This window comes from Oncorhynchus mykiss, chromosome 12 (assembly GCF_057628025.1).
Source record: "Oncorhynchus mykiss isolate SJ-2025 chromosome 12, ASM5762802v1, whole genome shotgun sequence".
In the NCBI taxonomy this organism is placed as follows: domain Eukaryota; kingdom Metazoa; phylum Chordata; class Actinopteri; order Salmoniformes; family Salmonidae; genus Oncorhynchus; species Oncorhynchus mykiss.
The window spans coordinates 777,065-789,508 of record NC_143033.1 but is presented as its reverse complement, the minus strand read 5'-3'; the positions used below and the strand labels follow the sequence as shown (position 1 = coordinate 789,508).

The 12,444-nt window shown below is 43.5% G+C and overlaps 1 protein-coding gene across 16 annotated transcripts in view; it reads right to left on the bottom strand.

The window, feature by feature from the left end:
- galt (galactose-1-phosphate uridylyltransferase) overlaps positions 1-12,444 on the bottom strand; it is a 135,150-nt gene that overhangs the window by 50,595 nt on the left and 72,111 nt on the right. For 9 of the 16 annotated variants that reach the window (XM_036936716.2, XM_090191417.1, XM_090191423.1 and 6 more), the window contains 2 exons: positions 10,633-10,755; positions 4,160-4,292 (listed from right to left, as the gene is read on the bottom strand). In XM_036936716.2, coding sequence (XP_036792611.2) covers positions 4,160-4,292; positions 10,633-10,755 — 256 coding nt within the window. Of the gene's footprint in view, positions 1-4,159; positions 4,293-4,535; positions 4,587-10,632; positions 10,756-12,444 lie in introns of all 16 variants that reach the window. The other 7 variants (XM_036936715.2, XM_036936714.2, XM_090191422.1 and 4 more) reach the window with 1 other exon arrangement.

The window sequence follows — 12,444 nt, the reverse complement described above, 5'->3', positions numbered from 1 at the left end:
AATCCAGTCATTATTATGAGCCCTCCTCTCCTCAGCAGCCTCCACTGGCACACATATACACACACAAACACTCCAAACAAACCCCACTCCAGGCAGCATAGTTTATTATTTCCCAGAATTAACCTTCTGCTGATATTTGGATCAAATAAAATCTGTCCTTCAAGGGCACCATACTGCTGGGAAAACAAACTAACCCACCAAGATAATTTTATGACAACACAACAGCTGCCTGTCATTTAAAAACAATGACAATAAAACAGGACGGAGGAATCTGTGTGAAAACACCTGATTTCCTTCCAGCAACAGATTATAGAATCAGTCACATTCGTGCTCCAAAAATCCCCAATCTGTCCATGACAATACAATTACTGACGCAAAGATTACTTAAATTGTGTTTCTCGCTTTACAATACAGATAAGGGGGATTATATTATTACGAACTACAAAGGGAAACCCAAACGTGAGCTGCCCAGTGACACGAGCATACCAGAAAGCTAAATGCCTTTTATGCTCACTTCGAGTCAAGCAACACTGAAGCATGCACGTGAGCACCAGCTGTTCTGGACGACTGTGTGATAACACTCTCCGTAGCCAATGTGAGTAAGACCTTTAAACAGGTCAACATTCACAAAGCCACGGGGCCAGATGGATTACCAGGACGTGTACTCAAAGCAACTGTCCAGTGACTTCACTGACATTTTCAACCTGTCCCTGACCGAGTCTGTAATACAAACATGTTTCAAGCAGACCACCATAGTCCCTGTGCCCAAGAACACTAAGGTAACCTGCCTAAATGACTACCGACCTGTAGCACTCACGTCTGTAGGCATGAAGTGCTTTGAAAGGCTGGGCATGGCTCACATCAACACCATTATCCCAGAAATCCTACACCAACTCCAATTTCCATACTGCCCCAACAGATCCACAGATGATGCAATCTCTATTGCACTCCACACTGCCCTTTCGCACCTGGACAAAAGGAACACCTACATGAGAATGCTATTCATTGACTACAGCTCATCATTCAACGCCATAGTGCCCTCAAAGCTCATCACGAAGCTAAGGACCCTGGGACTAAACACCTCCCTCTGCAACTGGATCCTGGACTTCCTGACAAGCCGACCCCAGGTGGTAAGGGTAGGTAACAACACATCTGCCACGCTGATCCTCAATACAGGGGGCCCTCAGGGGTGCGTGCTCAGTCCCCTCCTGTATTCCTTGTTGACCCACAACCGCATGGCCAAGCACGACTCCAACACCATCATTAAGATTCCCGACGACACAACAGTGGTAGGCCTGATCCCCGACAACGATGAGACAGCCTATAGGGAGGAGGTCAGAGACCTGACAGTGTGGTGCCAGGATAACAACCTCTCCCTCTACTAGATCAAGACAAAGGAGATGATTGTGGACTACAGAAAAAGGAGGCCTGAGCACGCCCCCATTCTCATCGACGGGGCTGTAGTGGATCAGGTTGAGAGCTTCAACGTGAAGAAGGCACAACAAAACCTTATCCCCCGCAGGAGACAAACGATTTGGCATGGGTCCCCAGTGTCACGACGTGGCCCTTTTGGGTGTATATCGTGGCTCCACCCCTCTCTCATTTTCTCTCCCACATCAGGTTTTACAACGGTCTTAAATACCTGGTAGAAACTGCCGTATTGAGGGAGATGGATAACAAAGAGCTTCTCTTGCTAAAACTCCTAATTTCCAAAATAGGAGAATTAAACAGTATTTCTATTTTTGAGAATGTGGGAATATTCCAACTGCAGTAAAGGACTACAACAAGAGCATGGGAGGTGTGGACCTATAAGATGCGCTGATAGGCTATTACAATGTTCACCATACAGTGTAAATATGTATAGGAGTGGGAGGCCTTGGTGCACAACTGAGCAAGAGGACAAGTACATAGTGTCTAGTTCGAGAAACTGGCAGCTTCATTAAATAGTACCCGCAAAACACCAGTCTCAACATCAACAGTGCAGATGCGATTCTGGTATGCTGGCCTTCTAGGCAGAGTTTTGCCCATCTTAATCTTTTCTTTTTATTGGCCAGTCTGAGATATGGCTTTTTATTTGCAACTCTGCCTAGAAGGCCGCCCTATTGTACTCCCATCATGGCCAGATGTGATGCAGCCTTAATTCCGACCATTTACTGCAGTGATGCCTCTTGCACTGAGATGCAGTGCCTTAGACCACTGCGCCACTCAGAAGTGAATATATATTGACCATTGTTACAGTGTTAATATTGTCATGACGTTGGCCTGTGGGTAAGGTTTATGACCTCCCCATAAATACCTTTCTCCCTTCCCTCTCTCTCTCTTGACTCCACTGAAGGACTCCTGAATAGCCTTTGTTAAACATAGAGAGTCTGGGAACATCAAACGGTGGGGGGAAAGGAACCATATTTCGGTAATCCAACCAGTGGAAAATATGTGTTGGTACTTAATGAATATGATGTCAGTTCGGTTGTCATCTGAGACATTTTGACTGATGACAGGATGACATGAACTGTATCTGGGAAAGTCTACACATTCTAGTTCAGATTCATATGGAATTGTTGTGCAATTTAAATGTTTAAATATGAAACTATTTGGGAAAAGATTAAATATTTTAGCTTCCAAATGAGAGATTGGGTTTTCATAAGGTTAGAGCTCTGCTCAATCAGTGGCCCGCCCCTGTGAAGAGACATGGGCTATAAACTATGAAACACACCCTTCTCTCCCTCCACTATATAAGCCCTTGATGAAAATGTAGCCTCCTGTTCCGGGTACATTAGGATGACGATCCGATGTCAGAAGGATTCAGTTAATAACTACAGAACGAAGCCAACCTCAGCGTGAGCTTTGGTTGCGAATGGTATGAACTTTGAACTCTTATTCACTACGGAAATGATACCTCCTAGCCGTTGAGTTAACAGTGGTCGCTGTAAACGTGGGCTAGGAAAGGATGGACGACGTATCTAGTCTAACACACAACGACGATACTACAATGTATCCAATTTACCACCAGAGACATTCTTCCGAGGACAGGAAGATCTCTGTTGGCCAACACGGCCAGCATCGTTGACCAACCTACCGAAGCGCAGCCCAGAGTAAATATTTATTACATTTTCCTTTTCCAAATGGGCGGTAATTTAGAACGCATAAGATACTGTATTTACGATAGCACAGCTTCCTCCTTTGTTACTCAGTCTCCCCACTCTTTCACTCAAACCCAGCCCCTTTTTCTTTGTGTTACAAGCTGTCATATCTGTTCCGCCCGCTAGGGACGTTTTCCTTTATGACGTAATTTGTAATCAAGTTATGATTAATTATGTGTATGTGTAATTCTGTGTGATTGGTTAGGTATTTAGTAAATAAATAATTAAACCCAATTTTGTATTGCTGATTCAACTTGTTAGCCAGGGTTCGTGAAGATAACCAAGAATTTACAACTTTCAGATGAGACTGAATTAAGGTGACGATTAATATTGACTGCTATTGATGTAAAATATTACTAGGTCTTTAAGAGTTTATTCGGAAGATAACAGCTCTATAAATATTATTTCGTTGTGCCCTGACTTTCTAGTTAATTACGTTTACATGATTAGCTCAATCAGGTAATATTAATTACAGAGAAATTATTTTATAGAATAGCATGTCATATCACTTAATCCGGCATAGCTAAAGACAAGACAATATGCATATATTGACCATTGTTACAGTGTTAATATGTATATATTGACCATTGTTACAGTGTTAATATGTATATATTGACCAATGTTAATATGTATAGATTTTATTTATATGATTTATTATGACATGTATTGTTTCACTTTGTCCTACATTGTTGGCGCTCAGAGCTCAGAGCTGTACCCTGTAATTACACCTGCAACCCTGTGCATGTGATTATTAAACTTCTCATCTTATAAAAACATTGTCCCGGTTACCCATATTAATCCCTACTACACAGCTACGACATGTTGTTTCTGAGGAGGAGGTTTCATCAGGGATGGTAGTAGTGGTTTGTGTTAAGAGTGTGGGGGTTAAAGGTCAGGGTGACATAGTGAACTGTAAAAGAGTTGAGTTGTGAGGGTCAAGGGTTAAGGGTTTAATACAGTAGGTTACAGTGATGTCAGGGGTTAAAGGTCAGGGGTTAGAGTGAGATCAGAGGTCGTACCCTCTCTCTCCTGGGCGGTGAGGTTAGTCAGTCTCTGGACATGTCTCCGTGGTAACAGCAACGTCTGGAACGGCCAGGTGGCCCAGTATGGAACCACAGCCAGCCAATCAGCATTCTGCACCACTACACGCTCCTAGAGAGAGAGAGACATAAGAAGGAGGGGGAGATTGAGGAATAAAGATAGAAAAAGAGGGAGAGAGGGTGAGGAATAGAGAGAGACAGAGAGAGGGACAGAGATAGAAGGAGAGAGAGAATGAAAGAGAAAAGGAGAGAGAGACAGAGAAAGAGAGAGATGTCTTTATTGTTTTGAAACTTCTGTATGTGTAATGTTTACTGTTAATTTTTATTGTTTATTTCACTTTTGTATATTATCTACCTCACTTGCTTTGGCAATGTTAACACATGTTTCCCCATGCCAATAAAGCCCCTTGAATTGATTTGAATTGAGAGAGAGAGAGAGAGAGAGAGAGAGAGAGAGAGAGAGAGAGAGAGAGAGAGAGAGAGAGAGAGAGAGAGAGAGAGAGAGAGAGAGAGAGAGAGAGAGAGAGGGAGAGAGGGAGAGACAGGGAGAGACAGAGACAGGGAGAGAGAGAGAGAGGGAGAGAGAGAAAGAGAGAGAGAGAGAGAGTGAGAGAGGGACAGAGAGAGAGACCGAGAGACAGAGAGAGAGAGAGAGAGAGAGACAGAGACAGAGAGAGAGAGAGAGAGAGAGAGAGAGAGAGAGAGAGAGACAGAGAGAGAGAGAGAGAGAGAGAGGGAGGGAGAGGGGGAGAGAGAGAGAGAGAGGGAGAGAGAGAAAGAGAGAGAAAGAGAGAGAGAGACAGGGACAGAGAGAGAGACAGAGACAGAGACAGAGACAGAGAGAGAGAGAGAGAGAGAGAGAGAGAGAGAGAGAGAGAGAGAGAGAGAGAAAGAGAGAGTGAGAGTGAGAGAGAGACAGAGAAAGAGAGAGAGAGAGTGAGAGTGAGAGAGAGACAGAGAGAGAGACAGAGAGAGAGAGAGAGAAGACACAGTCAATCAGTATTCCATCACTTCTGTGGCTAATAGAACAAGCAGGAACAGTCCAGAGGAGATAGAAACACAGACCCCTCTGCAAAATAACAATCTGTACTGTTGCTACTTCAGCACGTCTACCGGGTGAGTGACTTTCAGAACAGTGTTACAGTGATGAAAAAAAGAAAACATTCATATTAACATATCTTCCTGAGGTCCACAATGTTTCCTCCGATCAAACAAGCAGCTAATACCTGAGAGTAAAGACAACAGTCAAAGTAGTATGATAGGTACAGTGAACGGACAGGACCAACACGACACACAGGAAAAACACATAGGACATACAGAACAGACAGAGAGGAGAGGGGGAAGAGGTTTAACCTCAGCTCTGATGAGAGTTAGGAGAAGGAGAGGAGAGGGGGAAGAGGTTTAACCTCAGCTCTGATGAGAGTTAGGAGAAGGAGAAGAGGAAGAGGTTTGACATCAGCTCTGATGAGAGTTAGGATGAGGAGAGGAGAAAGAGGTTTGACCTCAGCTCTGATGAGAGTTAGGAGAAGGAGAGGAGAGGGTGAAGAGGTTTGACATCAGCTCTGATGAGAGTTAGGAGAAGGAGAGGAGAGGGGGAAGAGATTTGACCTCAGCTCTGATGAGAGTTAGGAGGAAAGGAGAAAGAGGTTTGACCTCAGCTCTGATGAGAGTTAGGAGAAAGAGAGGAGAGGGGGAAGAGGTTTGACATTAGCTCTGATGAGAGTTAGGAGAGGAGAGGGGGAAGAGGTTTGACCTCAGCTCTGATGAGAGTTAGGAGAAGGAGAGGAGAGGAGAAAGAGGTTTGACATCAGCTCTGATGAGAGGAAGGTGGTGGACCATTATAACACTGCACCCCCATTATACCATTGTAAGACTGTACCACCATTATACCACTGTAATACTGTACCACCATTATACCACTGTAATACTGTACCACCATTATACCACTGTAATACTGTACCACCATTATACCACTGTAATGCTGTACCACCATTAAAACCACTGTAATGCTGTACCACCATTATACCACTGTAATACTGTACCACCATTATACCACTGTAATACTGTACCACCATTATACCACTGTAATACCGTACCACCATTATACCACTGTAATACCGTACCACAATTATACCACTGTAATACTGTACCACCATTATACCACTGTAATACTGTACCACCATTATACCACTGTAATACTGTACCACCATTATACCACTGTAATACTGTACCACCATTATACCACTGTAATACTGTACCACTATAATACTGTACCACCATTATACCACTGTAATACTGTACCACCATTATACCACTAATACTGTACCACCATTATACCACTATAATACTGTACCACCATCATATTAGTACTACCACAGCTCAGCCTACATTGCTATTCATATTAGTATTACCACAGCTCAGCCTACATTACTATTAGTACTACCACAGCTCAGCCTGTATTAGTATTAGTATTACCGCAGCTCAGCCTACATTATTATTAGTAGTAGTACTACCACAGCTCAGCCTACATGAATATTAGTATTACTGCAGCTCAGCCTACATTACTGTTAGTAGTAGTACTACCACAGCTCAGCCTACATTACTATTAGTAGTAGTACTACCACAGCTCAGCCTACATTACTATTAGTACTACCACAGCTCAGCCTACATGAATATAAGTATTACTGCAGCTCAGCCTACATTACTGTTAGAAGTAGTAGTACTACCACAGCCCAGCCTACTTTATTATTAGTACTACCACGGCGCAGCCTACATTACTAGTAGTATTAGTACTACCACAGCTCAGCCTACATTACTATTAGTAGTAGTACTACCACAGCCTAGCCTACATTAATATTAGTACTACCACAGCTCAGCCTACATTACTATTAGTACTACCACAGCTCAGCCTACATTACTTTTAGTAGTAGTACTACCACAGCTCAGCCTACATTACTATTAGTACTACCACAGCTTAGCCTACATTACTATTAGTACTACCACAGCTCAGCCTACATTAACATTAGTACTACCACAGCTCAGTCTACATTACTATTAGTACTACCACAGCGCAGCCTACATTACTAGTAGTATTAGTACTACCACAGCTCAGCCTACATAACTATTAGTATAACCACAGCTCAGCCTACATTATTATTAGTAGAAGTACTACCACAGCCCAGCCTACATTACTATTAGTAGTAGTACTACCACAGCTCAGCCTACATTATTATTAGTAGTAGTACTACCACAGCTCAGCCTACATTACTATTAGTACTACCACAGCTCCGTCTACATAACTATTAGTACTACCACAGCCCAGCCTACATTACTATTAGTACTACCACGGCGCAGCTTACATTACTATTAGTATTACCACAGCTCCGTCTACATAACTATTAGTACTACCACAGACCAGCCTACATTACTATTAGTACTACCACGGCGCAGCTTACATTACTATTAGTATTACCACAGCTCCGTCTACATAACTATTAGTACTACCACAGCCCAGCCTACATTACTATTAGTATTACCACAGCTCAGCCTGCATTACTATTAGTACTACCACAGCTCAGCGCCCACATTACCATTAGTAGTAGTACTACCACAGCTCAGCCTACATTACTATTACTATTAGTACTACCACAGCTCAGCCTACATGACTATTAGTACTACCACCACTCAGTCTACTTTACTGTTAGTACTACCACAGCTCAGCCTACATTACTATTAGTAGTAGTACTACCACAGCTCAGCCTACATTACTATTAGTACTACCACAGCTCAGCCTACATTACTATTAGTACTACCACAGCGCAGCCTACATTACTATTAGTACTACCACAGCTCAGCCTACATGACTATTAGTACTACCACCACTCAGTCTACTTTACTGTTAGTACTACCACAGCTCAGCCTACATTACTATTAGTAGTAGTACTACCACAGCTCAGCCTACATTACTATTAGTACTACCACAGCTCAGCCTACTTTACTGTTAGTACTACCACAGCTCAGCCTACATTACTATTAGTAGTAGTACTACCACAGCTCAGCCTACATTACTATTAGTACTACCACAGCTCAGCCTACATTACTATTAGTACTACCACAGCACAGCCTACATTCCTATTAGTACTACCACAGCTCAGCCTACATTACTATTCATATTAGTATTACCACAGCTCAGCCTACATTACTATTAGTACTACCACAGCTCAGCCTACATTACTATTAGTACTACCACAGCTCAGCCTACATTACTATTAGTATAACCACAGCTCAGCCTACATTATTATTAGTATTAGTACTACCACAGCTCAGCCTACATAACTATTAGTATAACCACAGCTCCGCCTACATTATTATTAGTAGTAGTACTACCACAGCACAGCCTACATTACTATTAGTAGTAGTACTACCACAGCTCAGCCTACATTACTATTAGTACTACCACAGCTCAGCCTACATTGCTAGTAGTATTACTACTACCACATCCCAGCCTACATTACTATTAGTACTACCCCGGAGCAGCTTACATTACTATTAGTACTACCACAGCTCAGCCTACATTACTATTAGTAGTAGTACTACCACAGCTCAGCCTACATTACTATTAGTACTACCAGAGCACAGCCTACATTACTATTAGTACTACCACAGCTCAGCCTACATTACTATTCGTATTAGTATTACCACAGCTCAGCCTACATTACTATTAGTACTACCCCAGCTCAGCCTACATTACTATTAGTACTACCACAGCTCAGCCTACATTACTATTCATATTAGTACTACCACAGCTCAGCCTACATTACTATTAGTACTACCACAGCTCAGCCTACATTACTATTAGTACTACCACAGCTCAGCCTACATTACTATTAGTACTACCACAGCTCAGCCTACATTACTATTAGTACTACCACAGCTCAGCCTACATTACTATTCGTATTAGTACTACCCCAGCTCAGCCTACATTACTATTAGTACTACCACAGCTCAGCCTACATTACTTTTCGTATTAGTACTACCACAGCTCAGCCTACATTACTATTCGTATTAGTATTACCACAGCTCAGCCTACATTACTATTAGTACTACCACAGCTCAGCCTACATTACTATTAGTACTACCACAGCGCAGCCTACATTATTATTAGTAGTAGTACTACCACAGCCCAGCCTACATTACTATTAGTACTACCACAGCTCCGTCTACATAACTATTAGTACTACCACAGCCCAGCCTTCATTACTATTAGTACTACCACGGCGCAGCTTACATTACTATTAATATTACCACAGCTCCGTCTACATAACTATTAGTACTACCACAGCCCAGCCTACATTACTATTAGTATTACCACAGCTCAGCCTGCATTACTATTAGTACTACCACAGCTCAGCGCCTACATTACCATTAGTAGTAGTACTACCACAGCTCAGCCTACATTACTATTACTATTAGTACTACCACAGCTCAGCCTACATGACTATTAGTACTACCACCACTCAGTCTACTTTACTGTTAGTACTACCACAGCTCAGTCTACATTACTATTAGTATTACTGCAGCTCAGCCTACATTACTATTAGTAGTAGTACTACCACAGCTCAGCCTACATTACTATTAGTACTACCACAGCTCAGCCTACATTACTATTAGTACTACCACAGTGCAGCCTACATTACTATTAGTACTACCACAGCTCAGCCTACATTACTATTCATATTAGTACTACCACAGTGCAGCCTACATTACTATTAGTACTACCACAGCTCAGCCTACATTACTATTCATATTAGTACTACCACAGTGCAGCCTACATTACTATTAGTACTACCACAGCTCAGCCTACATTACTATTCATATTAGTACTACCACAGCTCAGCCTACATTACTATTAGTACTACCACAGCTCAGCCTACATTACTATTCATATTAGTATTACTACAGCTCAGCCTACATTACCAGTAGTATCAGTACTATAAGTTCAACATGTATGACGGTGTACTGAGTACTTTAATCTGAGAATAATGTATTTTTGTTGTTATACCTTTCTCTTAACTAAGTCTACACCTGTAGTTTACGAAGCAGGTGATTTGTGCATATCTGGCGCTGATGGAACTCACATCTAACACACTGGGGAAATGGTAATCAGGCGTAACACAGATGGACTGGAGACAAACACCACCAGAAGTCCTTCCTGTCTGACATACAGCGGCATTAGAGGATTATGGGTAGTGTCGTCCTACGTCTCTCTGCCTCCCTCTTAGAGTACAGCAGCAGTAGAGGTATTATGAGTAATGTAGTCCACGCTGTCTCTCTGCCTCCATCTTAGCGTACTGCAGCAGTAGAGGTTTATGGGTAGTGTAGTCCTATCTGTTTCTCTGCCTCCATCTTAGCGTACTGCAGCAGTAGAGGTATTATGGGTAATGTAGTCCTACCCGTCTCTCTGCCTCCATCTTAGCGTACTGCAGCAGTAGAGGTTCTCCGTGGGTCTTCAGGTATTCTCTCTGACAGCGGTCCGACAGGGTGGCTTCATTAGGCAGGAAGTTACTGGCCCACACCTATGACATCACAGGAAGAGGACAAGACTGGGTGAGAGCACAGAAGTAGGAGCAGGGATCAGATGAGACAGTGGAGAGGAGAGAGGGATTAGAAGGAGGGAGGAGCGAGGAGGAGCAGAAACAGCAGCACACACACTCGGAGGGAGACTTCATCATGTCTGTCTGTCCCCTCTGGACAATAATAACACACTAACTCTAACCCAGCAGAATTGGCTCTTTAAATAACCCACCAAAATGCAGGGCTGTACTCTCAAATGCAAATATCAGGATATCATGGGTGATACTAGGCATATAAACACGGCCCAGTTATTTCTCCTCAGACCCATTGGATTTAAGAAGCACTCTGATCATCCCCATCATTCCACGTACCAGATAGCAACGGCCTCACTGGGGAGGATACGGGGACTTTAGGAGAAAATGTTCTGTTTTTCCCCCAAACCATAGAAAGCAACACTAAGCAACATGAAGATGGATATAGAGCTGAGCAGAGCAACAACATGGAGAGGGATGGACAGCAGAGCAACAACAACATGGAGATGGATGGACAGCAGAGCAACAACATAGAGATGGATGGACAGCAGAGAAACAACATGGAGATGGATGGAGAGCAGAGCAGCAACATGGAGATGGATGGACAGCAGAGCAGAGCAACAACATGGAGATGGATGGACAGAAGAGCAGCAACATGGAGATGGATGGACAGCAGAGCCGAGCAGCAACATGGAGATGGATGGACAGCAGAGCAGAGCAGCAACATGGAGATGGATGGACAGCAGAGCAGCAACAACATGGAGATGGATGGACAGCAGAGCAGCAACATGGAGATGGATGGACAGCAGAGCAACAACAACATGGAGATGGATGGACAGCAGAGAAACAACATGGAGATGGATGGAGAGCAGAGCAGCAACATGGAGATGGATGGACAGCAGAGCAGAGCAACAACAACATGGAGATGGATGGACAGCAGAGCAGCAACATGAAGATGGATGGACAGCAGAGAAACAACAACATGGAGATGGATGGACAGCAGAGCAGAGCAACATGGAGATGGATGGATAGGAGAGCAACAACATGGAGATGGATGGACAGCAGAGCAACAACATGGAGATGGATGGACAGCAGAGAAACAACAACATGGAGATGGATGGACAGCAGAGCAGAGCAACATGGAGATGGATGGACAGGAGAGCAACAACATGGAGATGGATGGACAGCAGAGCAACAACATGGAGATGGATGGACAGCAGAGCAGCAACATGGAGATGGGTGGACAGCAGAGCAGCAACAACATGGAGATGGATGGACATCAGAGCAGAGCAACAACAACATGGATATGGATGGACAGCAGAGCAGCAAAATGGAGATGGATGGACAGCAGAGCAGAGCAACATGGAGATGGATAGACAGGAGAGCAACAACATGGAGATGGATGGACAGCAGAGCAGCAACATGGAGATGGATGGACAGCAGAGCAGCAACATGGAGATGGATGGACAGCAGAGCAACAACATGGAGATGGATGGACAGCAGAGAAACAACATGGAGATGGATGGAGAGCAGAGCAGCAACATGGAGATGGATGGACAGCAGAGCAGAGCAACAACAACATGGAGATGGATGGACAGCAGAGCAGCAACATGAAGATGGATGGACAGCAGAGAAACAACAACATGGAGATGGATGGAC